Genomic DNA, 27,368 nt, shown 5'->3' with positions numbered 1-27,368 from the left:
CATGCCTTGAATAAATCCTAGCTTTGAATGATGGATACGGAACTTCCAACTTTATAATATTGCTTTGAGGTATCTCACAGTGAAAGGTGAAATTTTAGAGACTGCTGCATTTCATACTATCAACGTATGTATTTCTGAAAGTGAAAATTTTATACATTTGATACAGCTTACGCTGAGTTTGAGTGTCTGTGTAGTTTTTATGCAGGAGTAAAAATAAAATCTGAGGGGGTTATTTATTTTTATCTCCAAAACTGTATTTTTAACATATGGAACCATAAATAAAAAGTGTTTTCTGGTATTTTATCAAAACCCAATAAAAAATCATCACAAAGGAGTATTTTTCTGTTAAAACTTTTAAAAGGAGAAAAAAGAGCGGAGCATAAATTATTCTGGAAGCAAATCTTCTCCTAGTTCTTCATCAGCAAAGTCATCTTCCTCAGTTCTCTTTCTTGCTGCAGTTTTCGGTCTTTCTGCTTGTGGGCCAAGTGGATCTACGTAGGAGGCATCTAGGGTTTAAGCAAGCACATTTGAAACAGTTACCTACAAGTAATTTTAGTTTTGCTTTAAACATATACAATCAAACATAAGACTCCTTTTTAACGTGACACATCTGTAAAAGTGTCTTTGAAATGCAGACTAGAAACATGATACAAACACTGAAGGCAAACACCACATTTGGGCACTGCACAAGGGCAACGTTACCTGAGTTCTAATGTACAAGCTCTCTCTCAATTATTTTTTTTTTTTTTTACATTAATTTTTTTTTTCTTTATTTCAGTATAGACATTAAGTGAGAATAAGACTTCAGAAAGGTGCATGGAACAGGAAGGTGGTGATAGTCAAGGAAGGGCATTCTAGGAAGTAACACATTCCATGAGGAGTAGGGTTTTTAAATCCCTTATACCCCCTTTGAAAATTCAGCTTTAAGGTTGCAGCAGACAAATATCAAAAGTAAATAAATATTTACATAGGCCACATTTCTTAACATTTATTATTACTTTAAAGTGAGTTCTAAAGAATGCAACTAAATCTGGGGGAAAATGCTTTCCTAAGTGTGTAATTATACTTGCCCTTCCAAGAACTTAATTTTTCTAACTCCCCTCTCTCTGAGGGCCAGAAAAGTCAGAAGGTGTAAGCTGCCCACTTGCCTATTTCTTTACTGCTGCTACTTTCATAGGGTTCATTCGTTCCAGGCAAAGCTTTTAGTTTGGCACTCAGTTTTTCCCCTTTGGTACCACCAGTATCTGGAAGAAAAGAAAAAAAAATTAGATGACAAGTAACATGCTGTCATGTTCTGTGAAATCATGATACAAGATAAATTAAGCTACTATCTGTCAAACAAGATTTGGATGAAACCATCTTTTCACGATGGATACAGTACTCATTTGTAATAGTAGTTATTACAACACAATGGGTACTGTGTGCATGCATGTGTGTGTTCTAATGTCTTTTTTTCTCCTAATACATAGCTTTATTTATTTTGGAGTAAACATACTAAACTATTTCTGCTTCAAATGCTGACATTTCAGTTGCTTATAAATTACAGCCACATTTTGGAGTTAAAATAACCATGATAAATATAAGCACTGTCACAGTGCATTTTGACATTTCGTATGCCTGTGTGCTTACTAATATATTAGCCTGATCCACCTGTTGAATGCTGTCAAGGTTAAATACAACATTAACTTTGCTTTAAATTAGAAGAGTATATTTGGCATGTGTTGTCTGCACGGCAGGCAGGCACAGTTCATGTATACAGACCATCTCGGCCCCGCATCCTGCTGTAAACACCGTGCTGGCAGCTCAGCTTGCAGCGGGGCCCCCAGGAATGTGTCAGCTCTGAGGGCTGCCTCGTGCCCAGACAACGTCAGATTAACATTCTCTTGCCACAGCAGTATTCCAGACACTTTAAATATTCTGTTCACCTCTGAATCTCGTTTTCACATTCATGGCAAGCTTTCAATCTCACTTGCTACAACAGATTTTTATTCTTTTTTTTTTTTTTCTCCTAGGCGAAAATGTCTCATGTTTGGCTTGGTGTATTTACAAGGCAGGACGTGCCATGCAGCCAAATACAAACACACAGCACAAAACAATGCGGTTATGAAAACTCCATCTGTAAGGAAGAGAAATGGGTTTAATTCAGCAAACATTAATTACCAAGTCTGGACTTGGCAACACATTCCCATTGTCTTACTGCACATGTTCTTTTTATGAATTTATTACAATTTAAAAAATATTCTTCCACAAAGTGGACAATCCTTCATTTCTTTGTAAAAACTACTGCAGACTGGCGTTTAATCAGGCCTAAATCGGCAGAAAACGTTTCTGCTTTGAAAAAGATCTAATGCATACAGCCTAATACATGTATGTCAAATGGTTAATATGTTTACAGGATACAGATTATGTCTGAAATTTCAAAGCAAGAGAAATCAACTTTAACATTCCTTGACCTCCTTTTGCTCAATTCTCTGTGACAGGTGTACAGTTAGAGGACAATACAGAAATGGTTTGCAGGGAAAAGAATAGAGTAGTAATACACACAGAGCCTTGTGAAAGGGAAAACAAGCAATTTACATAATGAAGAAAACTGGAAGTAGTGAAGAGACAAAAAGATAGGAAAGATACAGCAGAAACCACAAGAGGGGAAAACTGAACGCATCAGAGGAACTACATTAATGAGAATCATACAAGCAGGTTGAAAAACACCTTCAAGATCATCAAGTCCAACCATCAAAGTCCCACCACTAAGCCATGTCCCTTAGTTGCACATCTACACGTCTCTTAAATACCTCCAGGCATGGGACTCTACCACTTCCCTGGGCATCCTGTACCAAAGCCTGGCCACCCTCTCCATGAATAAGTTCTTCGTAATGCCCAATCCAGACTTTAGCAATGTCCATTACCCCCCGGCATAACTTGAGACCACTTCCTTGCATCCTATCAATTATCACCTGAGAAGAGACCACCACCCTCCTTGCTGCCTCCTTGCAATCCCATTTCAGGTAGATGTAGAGAGTGATGAGGTATCCCTACAACCTCCTCTTCTCCAGAATAAACAGCCCCAATTCCTTCTGTCACTCCTCATAAGTCTTGTTTTCTAGTCCTTTCACCAGCTTTGTTGCTCTTTGCACACACTCAAGCAACTCAATGCTATTCTTGTAACGAGGGGCTCAAAACTGAACAAAATATTCAAGGTGTGGTCTCACCAGTGCCACATACAAAGGGACAATTGGTTGGGTCCAGAAAGGAAGAACTTGGTGTAGTGAAAATAAAAGATCAGAAGATGGTATATATAAGGTTTTCCACTACAAAGGAGGTAAAACAAAGTTTCAGTGATATTACCCGATGAAGCTGAAGGATTTGGTATTATCCAAATGAAGAAGAAAGGATGGTAGACAAAACAAAATGACTGAGATAAACCTCATATGCACAAGTTACCTGAACATCTTACTGCCCTAAATTGAACAATGTTAAACAACCTTTCTTAGACATCCCAGGATCCTTAAATTTTATTAGGACTATGCCCAAGACAAGAATGAAGCACTAAGACCAAAACTGTAAGACAAATTTTCTCCTATTTTCTCTTTCCCATCCACTACTAGATGTACAACCCCTGAAGTGCCTCACCAGTTGCTCTCCTGCATAACCTTGATTTTCCCTGAACATTTACTGCTGTGATCGAGTTGCCCCAAATGGCCATCCTGAGCCGCAAGATGCCTGCAGGACATTCAGCACGCAACCTCTGTGCCTAAGTTCCCCTTCCAGTTTATGAACCAGTACCGTCAACAGGATTCTGAGTGCAAATTAAGTGAGGAAATGTAACTGTACACACAAATGTAGCTTTTTAGGATCCAGTTGTCCAAACACGTTATTTATTGTCAAGTTAGTGAACTGAACTAGCCCACTAACAAAACAAACTTTTTTTTTCAAGTTTATCAGCAAATTAATGCAGCTCACCTTACCTCTGGTGTGACCATTACAGAAAGCATGGAAGGAAGGTTAAGATCTCTTTTGGTAGCAGCCCACAATTAGAATTAAGCTAATACATGAAACTACATGAAGTCTCTAAGGGCTGCACTATGCTCTCAGAGTACCTAAGAAAGTGGAAGAAGAGTATCTTTCTTTTTATAAGTACAGCTGGAAGAGAATAAGAGGTGGCTGACACCATCTACCTTACATGTAGATGTCAGACAGCAGCTCAGGACATGAGGGATCTGGCTTCAATGCCTTCCTTCACCTGAGGGACATCAATCCCACAGCTCCCATCTTTCAGGATGAGTCCTAGCTGATGAGCCATTTGAGGTATGGCCTTTCTCAAACGTCTGCCATGGAATAAGGATTTGGCTGCCAACATGGTAGCTATGCAAAATTCTGCTGACCGTATAACTTTATCTGCCAGAACTTTAAACCTCATCTTGAACTTACTTTTTTATAGCTCTGTTTGTAGATAAATCATCTATATGTTTTTATTCAGTATACAAACTTAACTTTGCCAAAGTTAAGGAACATTGGCTTGCAATGCAGAGCTCAGGATTTTGGTATCCTACACCAAATAGAACTTCACGGGAAGGATTTTTTTTTAAAGTAGTTCATTACAAACATACTTACTTGTAAGGTACGAGGGGTGAGTTTTACAGTTTCTACTTGTGCCTCCTCTGAGGAGTGAAACTAACTTCCACTGAACTAATAGATAGTAAATTGACAAAGGTAATATTGGGATAAATGATAACAATAAATACTCTGGATCAAGGGCTTTTTTTTCTTTTTCTTTCTTTTTGGTACTAACAGTACAGCTTTACATGTTAACATCTGTCTGATTGCATTTGCCATCAAAGGACTACAGGTAAGCATTTCTCAAACTGCAAACAAACTCTATCTGCATTACCTGAGTAACTGCACAAACCAATTAAATAAAGTGTTTGAATAAAGGAAAAATGAGTGCTCAACTAAATTGCTTTCTTTCTCCAAGAAAACCTTCACTGCAATGAATACATGCTCCTACTTATTGTGCTTTTATTTAAAAGCTATGTGATTACTGTAGCTTGTGTGGAAGCCAGTCCCTGCGTACCACTCTGGGTTGGTAACGTGGATGCATGCACATAAACTGACTGCAGGAATATGGCTCCAGATCTTGGTTAAAAAAAACAAAATTAACTGATTAAGCAGAGCTTGGCAATATATTTTTTAAAGATATATTTACTCTATAAAATGTTTACACTTGAGACTTGGATTATCACACTGACATCATCTTCCCCTCACGTTCTGCGTGCAATAGCATCAACTGGGAGCTATGCATATAAAGACACAAATTCTGCGTGTTGATATCTGTTACAGTGCATTCCTCCTCTCATCTGGTTAAGAAGTCATGCCCATAATGCTGCATTTAGGATATTTACTAAAATTATACATTAAATCTATAATGTTCTCTTCATTCAGATTTGTTCAACCTCCATACAAAACCCAATCTGAATTAATTCCTCCCCATACAATTAAAAACAAAATACAAACCAACATCAAAAGAATCAAAGTATAAAACTTAGGTTTTTTAAAAATGGTTAATTTTACGTGGCAGAATAATGAATAAAGCAACATATTACAAAAGTAATCCTGTCTTGGAACAACCCTATTTTAAGCACTGACATCTAGCAAAAAAAAAAGATTTCAAATGTGTGTGTTTCTGTACTTCCAACTTAGGAAGACACCCATGCGTATAACAATACAACCCATAAAATCCATGATATTTATATTTATATTTTCAAGGAACCTCACAAGTTACAATTACAGTGATGAGATAAATGTATCAGAAATTCTTCCAGTATCACAAAGGACATAAATTAGAATTTTTAGTACCATTTTACTCATCAGGAAAGATCAAAAGGTAAGTTTGTTTGGTAGTCTACCTCCATAAAATGTTCAAGTAAAAAACTGCATAGTGGGGTAATAATTTTTAAAACTGCAGATGTTTCATTAAATCCAGAATGTGTTTAAATGCAGCTCTTTGCACCTTTCACATTTGGGATGAAGGCACCTTCTTTGGAGAAGAGAGGAGTGTTTTGATTTAATTTGAACAGTGAGCTATGTAGCAGACAGAACATCATATTAAAACTGAGGAAAAAAGTAAGAAGCAGGTGCAATGTTTTAGCTCCAGAGCAGCTCATTTTGCTTTGAAATTTTGTTGAATTAAATTTGTTTCTGGTGTGCCAGTTAAGCTAACTCCTTAGCCGAATTCAGATACAGCAAACATTAAGATATTCTTGTCGTTCAGATATTTTCCCTTTCCATTTATAAAAAATGAAACCTAAAACACAACTCTTAAAAAAAAAAATCACAGTACGCACAGCAGATGGAACCACCCCACAACAACTTGTAATTAATGAGGCACGAATAGACACACAAAACCTAGTAAATATAAGTGATCGTGCAGTTCTTGCTGCAGAGTAACAGGAGAATCTCCTGCCTCAACCACAGTAAAGATTATTTAGGATGCTTATTGCCTTAACACTCAGAAAGTGCTTGCGTATTATTTGAAGAGATCCCTATAGGGTGCTACAGGGTGTTTGAATACAGGATGTTTGTCTGGGATGGAAAAACCCATTTCACCTCTAATACCATCACATGTTAAATGATAAAGGGAAAAGGCACCTAAATTATTCCCGTGCATTTTCCTTCACAAATTCATCTGGACAGGCTTAGGTAGCAAGGAGAATGCAAAACGTTCAGCCTTTCATCTTCTGAATCCTGCGTCACTTCTTTGGGCTTCTGTCCGAGACTGCATGACTCCTCATACACACAACTCCCCTCTCATCTGGTACAAACCTCCTCATTCAGAGAGCAGGGCAAATGCGGAGACCAAGTAAACACTGCTACGGCAATGTATGCCTTAAGGTCATACTTTCACTTATCTATGAAAGGCCTTATGGTCTCGAACAGCGAAAATCGCTTACAGTAGTGAAACCCACAATGTCCTAACTTCCAAGTTCTGGATGTTAGTATCACATCTCGGCAAAATATGGAAAAGTGAGCATGAAAACAAGAGATTATTGAAAAGGAAATCTCTGAAAACTGCTGCAACTTTGATATGCTCTTAAAAATACGTATTTTTTTCTTTTTCTTTTTTTTTTTAATTAACAGGAAAAGTTTTAAGGGATTATATCAGTGTAATTTCCTTCCAATGTGAATCAAAAGGAACAAAAATCATTAATTTGATATTCATGAAGAGAAGAAACATTTATTTATAGGAAGAGTGAACAAATGTGTTCAATTTTGGGTAGGCATTTCAGATGTAATGCTTATTCTTCTCACAATACAAGACTGGACTTTAACTGACACTCAGATACTAGTTTTTTTGGTTGCCCTTTTTCCATTCTGCCTACCATCAATGCATACTGTAATCATATTCTTCAAATTATGATTTGGTGCATCTCATGTTTCTTCTGTTTTAATTTATATTGGCAAAATAACAGGGGTACAAACCCTACAAAGTAAGGTTTTAAGTGCAAACCTTGTCGATTTCTCTTTCCTCTTAGCTTCCTCTTTAAAAGCAATTTTAAATAATAAAACAAAATTCCTAAAACAAAGAAGCCTGAACTATTAATGCACCTACTACAAATAATATAGAGACAAAATACTTGAGGGGAAAAAAGTCTCCTAGGGATGCCAGTAAGTATGGAGACACTGAGCTGGTAAGAGGAAAGAAATAAAACCTGCATCATACTTAAAATATTTGGAATGCATACACACTTCATTTAGCTAGTAAGTACTTTCATTTAGCTAGTGAGTACTGAACTAAGGATGATTCCATGCCTCGCTGGGTTCAGTAATGACAACAAATCCCTCATACAATGAAGGAAAACGGTCCCTTTTGGTCTTGGCAACAGCACTGGAAGAGATGAAACTCAAAATGCTTATAAATGTTTCTTTTCTTATATTGAAGTCATTAATATTTCCAAAGCGTATTAAGATCTTAAAATAAAGTAACCATTGTTTATATTTCATGCATGTCTCCATACAGGCTGCGTACAGAAATTTCTTACACTGTAAAACACAGATTCATAACCCGGGTGAACAACGCTAAACTTTGGACAAAATGTTTGGACCTTCAGGTTTCTTTCAGTCTTCCTCAAGAAAAGGCAGACAAACGACAATGTAGTCTTTAACATTTGCTGCTGCAAGTGTGCAGCTTCTTCACTGATACGGAAGACTGACTCCCCAGCGTCAACATTGCTAGTTAAAAAATGAGTAATGCCTTTGACTCCTTTCATATAAATATATATATATATCTCTACATTCACCACAACTTTTAATTAAGAATCCCCTCCAAAAGTTAAGTCCAGGCTCAGTACAGGACCTTCTTTGTACCTCTGCTTGTTTGCTGAGTCATTTGCAGAAAGGTTGGATCTTTGGCACTTTGTATACCAGCAGCTTCCCAAACATGCTCTTACACAGGCTTGTTCCCAAACTGTTTTCTTCCATTCTTTCATGAATTTGACACAGTATCTTGAGCAACAATCTAAGAATTACTGATAGGACAAATTCTAGGTCAGTTCTGACCTTGCTTATCCCCTCAGCCTCTTCGTTTGCAACTGCTCTTCTCCGATTACTCTGATTATGAAGGGTGCAAAGCCTTGGAATTAGTGGAGTTTGCAGTCTAAGTTCCAGAAGTACTCAACTTTTTTAAGGGAGAGATAACATTTCTTTTTCTTTTTCCTTTCTCTCTCTCTTTTTTTTTTTTTTTAATTTAATAAAACTTTCCAGAGATATTTCTGATTTTAAAGAAAGTATTGACGAAGTGATAGTTTGTGGGATTAATGTTGTCTCAGCATTTATCCAGTTTGGTTATTATTTATATTCTCTATTGCTAAATTACCAACTCTCTTTCTCTCTCTTTACACTTTTTTTCACTAAGAAGGGTAGATATAATGACAAAATATAGTTGTTAGAAAGCAAACCCTTTGTGCCATTTGCCTGGATGCCTGACGTTTTGCACAGCACTAAATACCCTTGTCTGCTCTTCATTTCTATTTATTGTAAGCCAAAGGAGATCCCCACTTTATGGTAAAAGGTGTCCTGATGCTCTCTCACACTGCTGTTTTGCTGGCACCTCTAGCTGATTGTCTCATCATAGAGCTTATGTTACAAAGGAGAGTCCAGAAACATTTCCATCCCTCTGTGTTACCAAAATAAGGACCTTCACCCCAGGAACTGTTTTGACCTGAGGCCCAGAACAGGTATAATTCAATCTTAGCCGAACAATGTTTTTTTCTACTTAACAAGAAATGATTTAAAAGTTTCCTTAGTGAAACTACTGAGCTAAAAAAGGAATGAGGTCTCTCTTAAGAATCCAGTACTCAGTCTTAACTCCTAGATAAATCAGGAGAGCAGTCTTCCTAAATGCAAAATAATTCTAAGGTCATTTTAAGATTATTTCCATGACCCTAAAGAATTGGATCAATGTAGTAAAACATATGTTATATAGGTGGGGAAATAAAATTACCAGCTAAGAAAAAAAAATCATAAATTGTTTCTCTGTAAAAGGAAGGGAAGAAAAGCAAGAATTTCTAGGGGAGATCTTTTATGACACCCACCGATGTAAGATAAAAGTAGAATACAAAGAAACCATTTCCTATTTGAGTCAAAATGGATTTTTTTCCAGCTGGCTGAAGTAGCACGAAGTCTGGTAGTTTCCTTAGAAAGGCAGCGGGGAACAGTTAGGTTTAACAGTACTAATGTTTCATGAATTTAATAATGGGAGGGAAAAATCATTAGTTCTACAGTATGCAGACTGCCTAGTACAGAAAAAGCTAAGCAGGAAAGCTTCCAGACTTACCTTGCTAGAGTTTTATATTTATTAAACTCAGCATTGTGAATCTATAGGAGCACAGAGACATAACAGTCAGAGAGTGAGCTTTTCTTTGTGGATGCTGCTAGGACTTCAAATCTGCCATTCTGGGAAAATGGGAGGAAGGAGCTCAAAGGTAGTACAGGAGCTCAAAGGTAGTACAGGTGTCTGCTTATTACAGGGTTCATTGCACAAAATAGCCTCTTGAACTTGTAACAAACACTGCAGAAGACTAGACGGTGGGCACAAAATTCCCTTTTCTCCATGCTAAATAAAGATACAATGGACTTCTGTAGTTCATGGCTTACCCATTCTGCTTCATATAATAAATGACTCCTTATAGTAACTATTCCAAATTTCATCCCAGGTTAATGGAATAAAAATGTTCAAGTCCACGGTATTAAAAACAAGTAGGAATTAGAGATACACCGAGATCTGTACATAAAACACCAACCTTAGACCAAATCCATGCTTTAAAACTGGTTGAGGTTTTGTACAGTAAGATAATCAGAAAGTCTGAAACAAAATTTGAGAAGTGCTTGCTTATTCCTCACTGCGTATTTATGTGCATTTAGAAATGTAAGGAACTTTTACAAACACTTTAAGAAAAACTATCTTTAGAATCCTGTCAAGTCTGATATTTAAGCAGAGGCATTAAGTACTTACCGCCACCAGCATTTCCTTCTTTGCGGCTACGTGCACTGCCATCTCTGCCAGACTTAATGCGCTGGAGAACAGTGAAACAGGTTTGGAAAGAACAGAACAAAAAAAAAAAACATTTAGTAATATGCTTTAGAAATAATTACTGAAAACTCAACCTAGCTTATTACTGAACAGGAGAAGAGTATTAACCTAGGCTTACTCTACTGTAACTAATAAACCTTGTTTTTTCAAAGGACAAAATTATCCTCAAAGTCAGTGTTAAAAACATTGTTTACATAAAACTAGAGTCTTGTGAAATTCAATCAGAATATCTCAATAAATTATTTTCCTTCAGATAAAATTTATACGAGGAATGTGCATAAAAATAGTTCAGATGAACCTTTGTAAAGTACAGCTGAAAAAACAGGCAACATAGCCCTCCTTGCATGAGTTCAAAGTAGCCTCTGCCTATTAAAGTCTTGTAAATCCTACAAGCCTTTTATTATTGTAAAGATTCAAGGCAGGGAAAGTAGGGAAATCTATAAAAAGAACTATTCACTCCATAGATCTTACATTTTGAATACTTGGCACAGAACTGTATTTTACAGCAAAATTTAATTTGCTGTTGAGTGTTAAACGTAAGATAAAGGTGAAGGCAAATACTTTAAAAACTATGCTTAAAAAGGCAGCCCTCTTGCACTGAGGAAGGTACCATAAACATCTTCCAGCTGTGTTTTTTTAGGGTTATTTGAAAACTTCAACAGTTTATCAAAGCAATACCTCTGTATCACATGGCAGAACTGGCTTCTCCTGGCCAAATTTCTCATGCATATATCTTGTGAGTTACGAGAAGGTACATCTCAGTAAGGGACTTCTTTATGGATAGGTACAAATACTTGGCATTTAAAACACCTGGATGTTAATAAAGTAATCTCTGTATTTTTTGAATTCAGGATCTGCTTAAAACACGTGCACACTACCTAGCTATGTATTACTGTAGCTTCTTCACTTATTTTTTCACCAGAAAAATATCATAGAGTCTGGCAAAGCTGGAATGACACAGAAGTGAAAGAACTTCCAAGCTTCTTGCCAAAATGAAAAGGAAGAACCTTTAAATCAAAATTCACAGGACCGAGACAGGAAAGCAGCATGCCTAGCATGAAACCAGGAATGGTGTTGGAACTACCCAGTCTGGGACCAGAATTCTCATACTTTTTATTTATTTTGGTAAACCCTCAAGTCTATAATATGTTCTTTGAATTTTGGACTAGGTATGCTCTTCACCGTCCCGTGAAGCAGCATGCCCTTCAGGAAGAATGTCCAGACTATCCAAATGCTGAATGATCCCTCAGTCTGTCAGACGAAGTTCAGCTTTTGTCTGTCAGAAGGAAGTGGTCCCTATATGACAGTACCCTCACGGCATTTACATCATTGGACTTTACTCCCAAAATGTTACCGAAGTCCTAAAGCTTAAGCATATGAGTAATTCCTGTAAAGTTCCAAGTGAGTAGCTTATAAGTCATCCATACTAAAAGCAGACACTTAAAATAGGCCAGCGATTTCCACCCTAAAAATGCCTATTTCTCTCCTATGACTGCAAAAGAAATTTAAGGATGATTAGTCCAGATGTGGATGCCTGAAGGTAAATGCAGTAAATCCCCCCCCGTGTTCGCACCTATCATCATTGCTTCACACCACACCCAATCAGCCTCCCCTTTTCAGTCATTAAGCTCTCTTAACGGAAATAAATGGTAATGTGTGTATATATCAACACCAAGAAAGTAGTGTGAACTTTTACACTAATACTTGCCTTTTATTAAACTGAAACATGAAAAAGAAATATTAATGCATTAAAAAACAGCATGAAGGTTACAGCAAAAATCCAATGCTGAGAGAAACAGGGAGAAAAACTTCGACAGTGAATGAACCCCGCAGATGTTCCCAGATTCTTGGCTGGAAGCATTTAACAACTTGCCCATATTTGAGAACTGCGTGAAACAAGTACTCCAGAATATTTATTTTGGTATAAAATCCATGTGGATATATTTATTCTGGCAAAATGATGCCAAAACAGCAACTTCTGATAAATTTCTACACAGAGTTTGTGTGCAGACTTTGAAATGCAGGTATATTGCACTGGCATTTATCTTGTTCTCAGTATTTACTGAGTGCAATTAAGAAACCACAGGTTAGTCTAAAACTGGGAGCAGGAATTGAGTTGTATCTGGTTTTGTTAACTGAGAACAGTGTTCCTATTGGAAACTGAGGTGGTGAAATATTAAATTTGATAATTTTAGAGCCTGAAAATATAGTTTATGACTATATGCCCATGAATGACAGAAAGAATTTCCTAGGACAAAAATACCTAGTAATTTCCAAAGCCAGATGGTAGACGTAGGAATAAAACATACACACGCATACACACGCAGAATAAAACTTCAACCAAACAAACAAAAAAACAGGGGATGGAAAGCCAGACGTAATACCAACAGGAAAAAGGAACTGGAGGACTACTGTTTGCAAGACAGCGTTGTTGAGATTCTGTCCTGTGCCACCAGGCATCTGTACTGAATCCCATTGAGATTTCATTTAGGTACTAAAGTCCTTAAGCATAACACATGTGCTACTTAAATCTCAGTTCTTAAATAATTAGGCAATTTAATCTTTAATATTTGCTAGTAGCTTTTTCCCACCAGATAGTACAGAAATCTGTTCAGGAAAGCTCAGGTTTCCAACATGAAATGAACATGAGGAAATTTTACAAATTTATTTAATTTTTTGTCAAATTCAAATATCACTTTTCTTAAAAGAAAAATGTATTTTTCTTAGAGTTGTCAACATTTGCAGATGTATGGTACATAATTATAATATTCAGTGCAAAAAATGCTGGAACTATATATCAGGAACTAGATTACCTCCCCATCTCCAGGGACCTCTCTACTTCTCACCAACTAAAATAATCCAGTTATCAGCTCATTTCATCTCTGAACTTTCCCGAGTAAAGTACTGAGGTACTAGATGTTACTGCAAGGAACTATGATATTGAATTGATACTACCTAAAAACTAAGAAAAGCCTGTTTAACACAGTTCAGAGAGGCCTTCTTTAATTGTTTTGTAGAATCGGAATATTGTATCTGGTTATCTGCTTTGTTTACTGATATTATAGGGGAGACATAGGTGGATATTAGCACGACTACATTTTTAGACTGCTTTCTTTTGTTTATTTTTTGAAGTGCTCAAGTTTTACATTTACAGAAAAACCAAGCCAATATACTTCAACTAGCCCACAGAGCAAGGCTGTAGCATAAATACGGAATTGTTTGATCAGCATTCCCCTTTATGAGCTCTTTTCACTTTTGAAATGCCCCAGTCTACACGTGCATACTTAGACTCTCTAGAATTGAAGTCAAATTGAAGTAACTAAGGATGTATTTACACATTATCTGGCATTGAAAGGGAGTCAGTGAGTCTTACTAGTTAAGTTAGGTAAGCCTTAATGTGTCCTAATGGAACTATGCAGCTTTCAGGCAATTCACTGGACAGGATGAGCAAGCTTGAATACTCTACAGCTCAGTAACACAGACAATGCTTCCAAATAAGAACCTGTTTTCAATTTTAAAATCTTACTTTATCACAAGAATAACAAGAAAATTATGAACACACACCCACACCGCTCTGAATACAACAAAAGTTGTGATTTCACAGCCTTTAGTCTTCCCATAGATTTTTTTTCCCAGTTTAAAATTTGCCACTGACGTGAATGATTTACTTCATACCTATGTAATTTATGTAATTCAATGTTGCAGTTTTGTATACAGCAAAAAAGAGTTCTATTACATGAACAAATTCTTACGCTCCCCCCCCATCCCTCTATAGCTGCATTATTACTTGGCTGGTAAATATACTTCGCACAGTCTGGCAAATAAGTAGGAAAGACGACATTCCAGAGAGGCTGAATTATGTGGGTGGCTCCAGCATTCCCATCCCGTACACATAACCCATCTTTCGCTGGTCTTTAAAATGACAGAAAATTCAGTGCTCAAGAAAGATTCAGACAGATTTAATGCTGATGCACAATTCAAATGAATGCACTAATTCAAAAGTAAAAAATACCAAATGCAAAACATGAGCCTCTCCAAAACAGGAGAAATTAAATAAAATTAAAGAAAAACTATTTTATTTTAAAGCATCAAAAATACTGTTTTGGCCTTGTGCAGTGAAACTATTATTGCAGAAAGAAACAGGCTTACCTGCTCTCTTATTTCTTTTAATTTTTCCACTTTTTTGAGCTTTGTCACATATTCTTGGACTTCTTTCAGTCCCATATCTGTGCAGAGACGAACTAAAAATCGGAGGCCTAATTGAAAAGCAAAACATTGTTAGAAAAAGGCTTACGAGGAGGTCACACTACAAGTGCACTCTACCAGAACTGGACATACAGAAGGCAGCATGGAACACTGCAAATAGCTGGGAATACCAGGTGACTCCAGTCCAATAGCACTCTGCAAGTTACGGTATCATGCAAAAATTCAATACTTTCTGTGATGCAATGTCTATGTCCACAAAGTGCAAATACCATTTGTATACAAAGATGCAAGACGTATTGAATACTTCTGGCTCAGAATGTTTGTCAAATATTTTGGAAACTGGAAAGCATAATAATGGTACTAACTTATTACTGAGGAGCCACTACCAATAGCATTTTGTTGGAAACAATTTCACAAATGCCAAATGAATATACTTTTTTTTTCTGTTGCTCTAGGTGATTTTTTTTAGATAAGTATTAATTCTACAGAATAAAAACTACAGACATGGAGATCAAATATAATTGTAGGATGGAACCAAGAGGACCCCAAGAAACAGTCATCACCAGTCTCACAAAACACTGTTGCTATTCCTGTGTGTTTGTCAACATCCCTTTGAAAGAACTGCCTCTGAAGCAGCAACAAGCACCACACGATCCACTTCCCTCCTGACTACTTTCACAAATGTATTTTTTATTTTAATGCTAAGTTAGTTTGCTGCTGCTTAAGTGAACTGCACCTGTTCACTAAAGGAACAGATAAGCATTGGAACCGGCATAAGGAAGAGGGCTGGGTGCGTATGGCCAGGGAGGGAAGAGTGAAGGACCATGGCTCCAACAGCCAAGAACTGTTCTATTAGTTACATTTCTTTCCCACTGCTGTCTCAGTTTCGTAATTTGTAGAAACTACATTCAGAAAAACAGTGGCATTTCTAAAAGGTTTATTAAGTACTATGCTCCTCTGAAATGTAAGTAACCAATATGAACATAACATTTTGCTTATAATTTTGAGATGTTGTAGTATTAGATTTCTCTTAAACAGAGCTCTATGATTCCTCTTAAAAAAAAAAAAAGTACATTTGTTAAAGCAGAATGACACAATTTTATTTTAACACACAATAAACACTCTTCCCACATAAAATTTAAAATTGTAGGCTTATTGGTGACAGCGTATTTTGGAATTAGTAAAAATAAGGCAGTGTGGGATGCAAGAGGATATTTAAAACAACCAGTGACAGGCTTTATTTTCTACAGGGCTTTTTCACTTAGGATAGAGGTGTGACTGGTTCAGCAAAATGTCTTTTTAAACGTTTCTGCAAAGTTATGTTTCCAATAAAGCAGTTTGAAATTCTCTAAGGGTTTTCTAGAGACCAACTACTTGACCAAATACTTAAAAACCCAACCCCAAAATCACATGCTCTACCTTTATTATGAAGGCCTGGCTTTGGTAAAAAACAGTATAATTTTCTCATATCTGGAAACTTGCAGTGTGAGTTTCAACTGGTTGAGACTAGAGGTGAAAACGCATGTATTTTTAATCTCTTCTGATAAAACAAGTAAGTAGAATCTAGCATGTATGCAAGAGAATGAGCTCAACCGATCAGCTACAGTTAAAGTCTATTTCATCTTTCTTCAGCATTATCCTACTATCTCTTAAATCACACCTCATTGGTGTCACAAAAAAACAGAGGCATTAGCATTAATTAAAGAAGTTAGTTCGTGAAAATATTTTTATATGAAAAATACTTACATTATTGATTATTATTTCAATTAATACTTAATTAATACTCAATGAAGCAACTTACATTCAACGTTCTCTGGGAATTTTCTGTGAATGACTTTGTATTTCTCTAGTGCTTTCTGGTAATTACCTGCAAACAAAACAAACATCTCCTACCCACATACCCAAAACATAAAAAGACTATCTGATGAGGAATTGACACAGTTTTTTATCACTTCATCCTTCCAGTTTGAGAACATGATTTAATATTACAAAAGCTAATTTGATAAAAACAAACTTAACATTCTTTAATTACTACCTGATAGCAAAAATTAAAAGCACTTGAAAATAGCCCAAATTATTCTGTGCAAAACAGTTTCCTGATTTTTGACCTTTTTTATACCTGCCTGTAGGGCCTCATCTTCCTATGACACGTCTACCAGATAAGACATTAAACATACCGTGGCTTATCTGAGGCTGCAAATATATGGATTGGTCAAATAGAAACGTGCAACTGCTGAGCTCTGCCTGTATTTCCTTCAATCAGAATACTCGTTTGTCTTTCTCTCTTTTTTGCCCAAACAGCAGTTTTCATGAATCTGGTAGCAAAATAATGAGATTTTAAGACTTCTGCCTCCAATTTGGCTCAGATTGATTATTATGCAAAGGACTGACAGCCTGATTATCTAAAAATTCATATCCATAACATAACTGACAAAAAAGTCTGTTCAGATATCATTGTTTTTACTTCCCTAATGTGAGACAGAGATCAATCTGACTTTCTAAGTGTTAACATGGTAATCTGGGAATTTTGCCAGTGAATCATAAAGGCTCTAAAAAACAGCCAAAAACGTGTTTCTCTCCTGGGAAAGAAGTTCATCTGCCTCTTTTTAGATAGTGCTGAACTGTTTGTAATTCACTAACTCCCCCAGGTCCTGTACCTTTTTTCACTGTCGAATTAAATACCAGAGTGAGAAAATGCATTTGTTTACTATGGAATTAAGTCCTGCAAAGTTCTAAAGAAGACAAAATGAGAATGACAAAATGGGTCAGCAAGAAAGAAGAGTATTATTTACAGGATTAAGTGATTGAAAAAAACTATTAAGGTTAGTCTCCTTCTATTTTGCCTATTGACATACAATATTCCCAGTAAGAAAATACTTCACATTAAGACTGCTTTTTGTTTGTGTAACGCAAATACTACTTTAATACCTACAAATTCTGTCTACTGTTGAAAATGAATGGTCATTAAACAACTTTAAAATCTCATGACTACGTTAGATCAGATGGTACTACTAATTATAGTAAAAAATCATCTAGCGTATTATTTATGCTGCTTTATCTTCTTTATTTTAATTATTTAACAGCATAAAGAGTATTTTATGCATATGTCAGTACAGGCATACTTCTCAGAGTTAAAAGAGAAGTCACACTTTATTGCATATAAACAAAACATTTCCAACAAAATAATATGTAACAGTTCTTAAACAAAGTTTAGACCAGTATTGACATCAGACAGAAAAGATCAAAAGGAAAAAAAAAAATCAAAGCATCAAACAAAACATAACAAACCTTCAACTAATTACAAAAAATGTTACAGAACTTACCACTTCTTCGATAGCAACTGGCAACCATCAGCTGCCACTTCACTTGTGTAGGTCTGCACATAAATAAAATAAAATTATGCACATTGCCAAACAATGAATAGGCAAAACATCCCGCATAGTATCTGTAAAGACCTCTCCACTTAGAGCTCTAAACTCTGGCTCCTCCACTGTGCCATCAGCTAGATGTGCCATCACATTTCCATCTCCATTTTAACATGTAATGGCAATACCTATGGTCAGAGAAAATATGAAACATTTGCTCATACACAACTAAATTGTTGGATTCCTTCCTCATCTTCCCAAGATAACATGCAAATTCGTAAGATTTCATGTCAGTTGTGTGAAGGTACTCTAAAAGCTGAAGCACTTTTCACATGAGTTACAGTTCGGCATATCCAAAGCACACTGTACACTAGCATTTACAGAACAGTCTTTGTATTTATTTTCTTCAGTCCCTGCAGTCACAGCATAGGCCTTTTTTTTAACTCTAGCTGATCTGCTTCTTTGCCTGGTAGTCACCAATCTTGGAAAAGTCAGCTGGCTTCACATTTTTCAGTTTCAGCTAGATATGTCTCCTGCAAACAGTAACTAGTAGTTATTGTCAGTAGTCAGCATTAGCTTCACGACTACTTTAGTAATGGTAGATGGTATGCTGATTAAAACTGTCTAACATGTCATCTTAAACTGAAATTTTAAATGTTAATTATTGTGATTAAAACACCAAATATAGTAAATAATGTTAAACTAAAAAAATGCTGGTCATAACTAAAATAAAGTTATTTTAAAAATAAATTTTATTTACAGTTAATAGTGATACTTATTCAGCAATCTATTTCTCAACATTCATATTTATCAATTAGCATATCTAGACTATTTTAAATAACAAATAAAAACCAAATATCTATGTTGCACTATGTACTAATAACAATATAATCCCACAGAGAAATAATTTCTCTGTATTACAGATAGATTACAGTTACAGACAATAATGAAGAATTTCATATGCCAATTATTTGTAAGTACTTTACAGTCCAAATACTTCATGCTTCATGCAAGGCCTGACTGCAATTTGAAGCCTAAAATATTTAGATCTTTGCCAAAACAAGATTATGAAATAATTCTTTTTAGTTTCAGCTGTTTTTTTCCAGTTTCTAAGAGGGCTGTGAGTGCCAGCATCTGTGATCTAATAGCTTGACTAAAATACAAGTTTTTAAGGTGGGCAGCGTTTATACTGAAAAGAGTACTAGCAAACCTCTCCGTAAGTGTTGTGTGCACAAGACGAAAATATGGAGACAAGAACTTATCAGAAACTTCCAGGCATCTCCTGGCAGTAAATGACTAGCTGGTGAAAAACCAGCTGAGGCCTACACGAGGCTCGGGTGCCGATGTGTGCTGAACAACAAGATCCTGTATTTTGATGGAATTTTTTCATCTCTTCTAGGGTACATGGTGTCTTGAACTACCAACTACTGAAATATTTGTTACCGTATGCTACCAATCTTTTCTTTGCAATTTGTACAGATTTGTTTGTAGGACCAACTGGTTGCAGAATTGAAGAATAATGCATAATGGAATATTTTACAGCTGCTACATCCATAATTTCAAATATTTATATCCTCTAATTACAATATAAAGTTACATTATTTTAAATGTTTCATTATTTTAACTGAAAAATTAGATTTACAATAGAATGATATTGATCATACTCTGCACAGATAAAGATTTGAAACCATTTTCATAAGGTAAGGAGGAGCCTAAAGTACAACACAGCATGAAGAAAACAGTCTTTGCATCTACTTGCATACTTTCAATTGTGAGAAGCAACACAGATATGGAGAAAGGCCATACCAATAAGTTGTGTGGCTTCCCCAAGCTGTGACTCAGACTGAATGCTAACGATCAGGAATATGATCTTAATTTAGTTTGTTCATTTAAAAGCAGTTTACGTGATATCTCATTTAGGAGTAATGCATTGTTGCTACTGGTGTGCTGGAAAGCTAGTGAGTTTGGTGTATTGTTTTATTTGCTTTTTAAAGAAGCTTTCTGAGAGTTTGCTCTTTTATTCTTGTTGTCACTTAAACACAATAAGACAGTGTATTGCAAAAAGTAACTATCAATTTCAACCAGGTTCTGTACTTTCAGTGTACCATAAAAAGGTCAAAGTTCAGTGACCAGTATGAGAACAGGCACAAGTTCAGTTAACTCTATGTTTAAAGTTAATTTATGTTTACACTTTCATAATTTTTAATTTCATGAACTGTCTCCTATATTTTTTCATCGAATCTATATTTCTTTCTTGATAATTATTACCTTAATTTGAGTGAAATCTGTTTTCTTACTTATTTTTGTTGCAACCTTTAATCCTTATTTAAACCTAGGCTTTTCTCTTCTATTATAATGTCATTTCTAACTGAAGCCCCCTCTAAACCAGAATTAATATTTCTTAATGAACTTCTAACAATATTTGCATATAGTCTTTACTTGTTCAAATGCTGTCTTGTTCATGTATGTCATTCACATTCACAGAAGAAGAATATCAAATATTAGAGCATCACAAGGCAAGTAGTAGCAAGTTTTCCTTAGCCTGATTTTCTATAGGATTCTCAAAACACAAAAGAAATTATCGAATCACGAAGATTGGAAAAGCACTCCAAGCTCATCTGGTCCAACCATCTCCCTACCACCAATGCCACCCACTAAACCATGTCCAACCTTCCCTTGAACACCCCCAGGGACGGTGACTCCACCACCTCCCTGGGCAACCCGTCCCAGTGCCTGACTGCTCTTTCTGAGCAGAAATGTCTCCTCATTTCCAACCTGAACCTCCCCTGGTGCAACTTGACGTCATTTCCTCAAGGGAATAGGGAGCTGAAAGCTAAACACAGTACTCAAGGTGAAAATTCACACTTGTTGGAGTAAATTTTGTTTGTATGGATTTCATTTGGTCTATTACCATAAAATTCGTCATGAATGTGGGGAGAAATCTTTGTTTCCACACAAAAAGACCAAATGGATGTCTTTTTGGAATTCCATTTGACCTGTGGTTTGCAGATTTAAATTAGACCGAATTTTTGTTAAGCATTTGTCTCATAAGCTCCCTTTTCTGATCTAGAATAGAATGCTTAGCCTACAGACACACTTTCTTAGGAACATCATATTCTGCTAAAAGACAATTTCAGTAATAAAGTTTAACTTAATATATATCCAATACCTACGTCAAGATCAATTTGATGTCAGCTTACTTCCACTGACTGTGGTAATTCTGCATGGGATGTATTTGCTTACTTCTACACCTTGTTTGTAATATTGTTCTTTTTATGGTAGTAGAAGTTATATGAAAATGAAAAATGCAGCAAGAACTGCTAAAAGATACATTTATCTAAACCATCATGTCCTCACTGTGTGATTAAAAAACAAACAAACAAACAGAAAGGAAACAGTTCATATAAATCTATAGAGAAGGAAGTCTTGGGGGTTTAGTAGAGCTGTTCCCCACTTCATAGCTGTGTTTAATGGTAGAGGATGGAGAAAAGGGGTTCAAATATCTAATACTCTCTTGGGCCCAATGGACGATCATACTTAACATTGAAACTGCACAGTAAGAACAATACCATCCTGTAAACGAACAGAAGGTTGAGAAAATTAAATAATAATCCAAATATAATTCACTCTGCTATTTGCTTACAGTATTAGGCTAATTTATCTCTAGGCATGATTACGCATGTCCAATCACAAAATATTTGGGTAAGCATAAAATAATAATTACTTACAGGATAAGTGCTGCTCTTTCAAAGTACTCAATGGCTTTTTCACAAAACTGGGTGTCAATGTAATAGGCTCCAAGCCATTCAATGACCTCAATGTTTGAAGGGAAATACCGGTACGACTGACAAAATAGGGAAGGTGAAAGAAACACAATTTTAGTGATAAACAACATCTTTATGTTACTTCTGGAATATCTTACTCAAGTGTTTAATTCCCCAGATGCCAAAAATATGCAATATATGAATGGAAGCAGTGTACTGCACAGACTAATCCTAAGAAGAAGAAAAAAAAAGCATGCCAGGTTTTCTAATTACAGAATGCTTTTTAGAAGTTACCTGAGATGAGCCTGTCACATTTTCCATCTAGCCTTATTTGAAATACTATTTTAAACAGTTTGCAACAGCTAAAATGTTTACTTAGATCAGCTCTATATGTGAATAAGTTACCTAAAATGTTAAACAATGGTAAAACTAATAAACGTACAATTTCACACTCAAATCAGCCTTCAGAAAAACTAACCTAAAAGCATTCTTTTCTGTGAAATACATAGGTATGTAAATAACATTTTGGGATTCTTAGAAATTCCCATTGAAATAGGCGCCAAAATTATAATCATGCATAACCCATTAGTACTCAGAACTGTAACACAGACTTTGGTCATCGACACTTTACACAGAAAAAAAGAACTCTTGGCTTGCAAAGAAACTTCCTTTCTCCTGTTTCTAAAACAAAAGGATCTCTAGAAACCACAGCCAGTACCATAGACAGCTTAAAAGGAGAGAAGACACCTATCTTCAGGCAACTGTGTGTATATCATGTGTAACTGTGCCATTAATGTATCTATAAATACACACCCATAAACACAAACACATATATGTATATCCATATCCATTACACAGACATACCTTCCAATTAATGCTGCCAAGTTATGCACCTTTTAAAATCACATTTGTTATATCCATTTTTGATTTTGTGTCTCAGACTGAATTTATATTGAAATTGGTAGGGGCCAATCTAAATAATGACTACAAGAAAAATGAAAGGTGGAGGTCAAATACCATGTGGAAACACAGACTAAGTTTCTTTGGGATCTGACTACAAAAATAAGATTTTGCCAACTCTCTTCCCACCTCAAAATTTCATTCTTTCTTATTTTGGATGACATTTTGAATAGTTTAAAAAGAATTAACTGTTAATTTGATATAGGAACCTATGACAACATTGTCTTTAATTATGGGAAAGATTTTTATTACGCATTGGAAAAATAACAAAAAGCAAGTACCTCGTAGTAATAATGAAAAGCTTGAGATTTATCACCTTCATTATCATATAATTTCCCTAGCTTTGAAAGGACGTGCGGGTCAGTTGGTACTACACTGATCAGCTGCATAAGCCACTCTATGGCTTGATTGGGATCTTCCATCATTTCATATCTGAGTTTTTTTCAGTCAAGGACTAACGCTGATGATATTCTATTTTGATCTACTCAAAATTCCTGCTGCTTTACATAATGTAACCCACATGCTGGACAGATATACCAGTCACTCTAGTACGGACATATATTAACTTTTACACATTGGTTTCACAATTTCTTTAGCATCAGAAAGTATTTTGGTGAAAAAAGAAATAATTCATAGAATCATAGAATGGTTTAGGTTGGAAGGGACCTTAAAGATCATCTAATTCCAACCCCCTGCCATGGGCAGGGACACCTCCCACCACACCAGGTTGCCCAAAGCCCCATCCAGCCTGGCCTTGAACACCTCCAGGGATGGGGCATCCACAGCTTCTCTGGGCAGCCTGTGCCAGGGCCTCACCAGCCTGACAGTGAAGAATTTCTCCCTTCAGAGGTTTTAGCTGCCCTATCACCTTAAAAAACACGTTGGGCTTGGTTATCTTCTATGTCAGTCACTAATTTTACTTAGATTTTCTCATTTATAAGAGTGAAGAGTGAGGAACAGGAAATTTATTTGTAGCCTTCATGATTTGGTTTATTTTTCATAGCATATAATTTTGACCTAAATAATTGATTACGTAAAACTGCTGTTTAACAGCAGACTTTTGCCTGCAGTGAGATTTTTTGCTGTATGTCTAAGAAACACAGCACAGACTGTACAATTCTGGTCCAGAGAACAGAAGCAGTTTTGGTTTTAATTATTCCTACAGTGTGCTCTCCCTTCCCGAGTCACCCCGAAGCTGCACAGCAGCTCAGATCTGCAGCAGTGCGAGTTAGAGCTACCTCCCAACACATTTTTCAGTTTTTTGCTGCACCTTACCCTTACCCATCGTGGAAGCAGCTTGTGAGCACTGGTAGACAGCAGTTTTATAAAGCAGTGGAGCACAAACTCTCACTCAGAACTGAGAACCCAAGGCCATTAATTCTGTTGTGAAATGGGCAAGGCAAGGAATAGAAACCACAGCCCTTTCGTATTTCTGGAGGTTGCTTATTTTACTGACTAAAATATATTTTTATTACCTTCATTATCCTTAAAAGTGTAGTACAGTAACTGGAATCTGTTCTCCCTTGGGGACGATTTTATTATGGTTTGCACATCCTCAGAAACATCGTGAAAGGAATTCATACTGTAGAATATCACTGGTGATATGCAAAGCCAAAACACACCCCACCCCACACTTGGCTTTCCAATCTGTTCTACTTTTGCAGCAGTGGGAGACAATTACTTTCTTACACATACACCAGCCTGAAAACAGCCTTCCCAACAGAACTTCACTTTCATTAGTTATTTTTTCTTTCAGGTTTTACTCAACTGTGTTTACATCTGTGACATTAGTTTCATAATAAAATCGGCAGCATTTAAATATTCCAGAGCACACTTTAATACTGAGTGTAAATGTTTAACTATTCCCTGACACGCTGATTAATGCAAGGCAAACAGCATTAACGTATTTTTCCACTTGCTTCATCTGAAATGCCAAAGAAGGTTGTAAGTTCTGTCCTTGTCTTTACAAACATGAGAGAACCAATCTATGCACGATCATCCTAGTTATAATGGACACTACAGTAATTTTTTTAGTCTCCTTGTCGTGACTAGAACACGTATTTCAGATTAAATGAGTCTACTCAAACCACCATCACACCATCATCTACTATAACCACCACTCCTTATAACCCAGAAAAAAGATACAGGTTTGCTATTTGGTGAAGGACTTGGGCACTATTTCGAAGGATTGCGTGCAGTTTCAGAAAACAATCCAAAGCTTCGTCTATTCTGTTTAACTTCTTGTATGTTAAACCTAAAAAATAAAGGTTACAGTGTCAATGCAGTGAGATAAAAATGTATTCAGCATATGAATTGACACAGTAACGAAGAAAAATAAAATAGGCACATGAAACTCAGCAGAAGTGTAACTGCCTTGACATCAATGGACTCTATACTTGAGTCATCCCTGTAATTCCTTCCAGGTAGCATGACTTAAACTGATAAAGGCAAGGAGCAGGAATCTGATCAAAGACCAAGACCATTCTCACTTTCTGAACAAGATGACAGAGGGCAAGGGATGGTTTTCAGAAGTGGAATGACTGTGATGGATCGATAATGTCAGAGCTGGTAGGTTTTAGTAGATAGCAATATTTACAGCATTTTTTTGTATTCAAAATGAGTTATTGAAGATGATTAACAGTTTGTGGGTTTTTTTTGTTTGTTTGTTTGTAGAAGAGATAGGACTCATAACAAATTACTGAGTAAAGTGGTAATAATTAGTATAAATGTATATACAAGAAAACTTTGGAAGCCAGATTCTCAGAAACACTAGTAGCACCATTAGACAAAAGCTAAACCACAAAAGCACCTTTGGCTTACCGAGATTATAAAGTGCTTCAGTGCAAGAGGAATCATTCCTGAGAGCTTCCTTATAAAACTCAGCTGCTTTTTCATAGTCTCCATTTGCAAAAACAGTATTTCCTTTGTTAGTTAGAGCTGCTGGATTGTACCTATCAGAATTTACAGCTAAATCTGCATAGTTAGATGCTTGTGCCAGTTCATTCTCCTATATGAACAAAACAAACATTGTATTAGTCATTTGTCAGTCAACCTCATTGCTGCTCTGGCTTCTTATGGTTACTATAGTGGAATTTCAAAAGATTAAGGACAAAAAAATAATACATTCTTTAGTCCTAAAATATTCTGTATGTATTTTTATAGGGCAGATCATCTCTTTCAAGTTTCGGAAAAGTTAATATTTCAGACATATTTTGCTATTCTGTTCCATTCAGTCTGAAAGCTTTCCTAGCTGAAACAAAGTAGTATTTGTTTAAAAACAACAACAAAAGCCTCTCAAACCCTACAGATTTCATATGCAAACACTACATACATACTTCACATGTTCTTGAAGTTCAGCCATGGTCTTCAGCAGCTAAGTTTTAAATGCAGGTGCTGAACTTCATCACACATCACACTCCAGGCACGCTTCTGTGGCGTGGGCATTCATCTCGCTTCCTCCCAGCACCAGCAGACAAGGGACATGGCCCAGACCACAGCCACAAAAGCACGTTCCAGAACAGCTCTTATGACAGGCAGTTTCTTGTTGTTTACACAGATTATTTAGCCAAACACAAAAATTGCTCAAACATACAGAAATTGCTACATCAACTTTGGTTCTTAACAGGTTTTGTCAAAGCAAACACTTACCAAATAATAAAGGAATGAAAGGTTTGTTGCAGCTGCACTCTTTACTCTGCTATCCTTTTTTTCAAACATTTTTAAAGTCTCTAGTGCCTAGAAGCAGTTCAGAAACGAGTTACTTCCCATTGAAACAAGGTTACACCAAATTCTTTCAGAAAGCAGTGATATATTACACAGTAATAAACATCTAAAATTACTACCTCATATAATCACATACATGATAATTACTAGAGCTTGTAACACATGATTACAAACACATACACACACAAATATATATATGATATTAATCTTGGTCACAAAACTTGAACAGCATCAGCTGTATACTATTTTTTATTTAGAATTTAGATTAGATACAGGTATCCTGAAATACAAAAATATCTGATAACAATTCTATACGTAGAAAACACAAGTTTATATTGTTTGTTTTAACATAGCCAATGGATTAAAATTCTCACACCTCCTTTTCCAGTTCTCTAAGTGAACACGAAAGAACTGAGATTTTATTTATAAAGATAAAAATACATCCTATGTAAAAATATGCAAGAAAGCATAGGATTTGATTTCAACCTGCATTTGTTTTGTGAAATATGAAGAAAACAGCTGTCTAAGTTTAGGAATTACTCAATTATGTGAAGACTGAGGACAGAAGATAAAGAACTATTTTACAAAAAAAAAATCAAACTTTGAAATGAAGAAGTTCATGGACAAAAGTAAACAAAAAGTAAATGTAATACATGTAAACTACCAAAGAAACTTTAATATTTATGCAACTTTTTTTCAATGACTATATAATAACATTTGTAACTGCAGACTAAACTATTAAGAAAATCTGTTTTCTTTACAGTA

General features: G+C 35.9%; 1 protein-coding gene across 2 annotated transcripts in view; it reads right to left on the bottom strand.

Annotated features, from left to right (window-relative positions):
* Positions 1–214: 214 nt before the first annotated feature.
* IFT88 (intraflagellar transport 88) overlaps positions 215–27,368 on the bottom strand; it is a 45,538-nt gene continuing 18,384 nt past the window's right edge. Inside the window, exons 16-26 of one of the 2 annotated variants that reach the window (XM_084503589.1) lie at positions 26,529–26,615; positions 25,701–25,887; positions 25,026–25,134; positions 23,162–23,312; positions 21,885–22,000; positions 18,115–18,167; positions 16,593–16,658; positions 14,735–14,841; positions 10,508–10,568; positions 1,149–1,244; positions 215–506 (exon numbers count right to left, since the gene is read on the bottom strand). In XM_084503589.1, coding sequence (XP_084359715.1) covers positions 385–506; positions 1,149–1,244; positions 10,508–10,568; positions 14,735–14,841; positions 16,593–16,658; positions 18,115–18,167; positions 21,885–22,000; positions 23,162–23,312; positions 25,026–25,134; positions 25,701–25,887; positions 26,529–26,615 — 1,155 coding nt within the window. In that variant the 3' untranslated portion in view covers positions 215–384. The other variant, XM_084503590.1, reaches the window with a different exon arrangement.

This window comes from Aythya ferina (assembly GCF_964211825.1).
Source record: "Aythya ferina genome assembly, chromosome: 1".
Classification (NCBI taxonomy): domain Eukaryota; kingdom Metazoa; phylum Chordata; class Aves; order Anseriformes; family Anatidae; genus Aythya; species Aythya ferina.
Note: the sequence above shows the minus strand (reverse complement) of the source record. Positions and strands in the feature narration are given on the sequence as shown.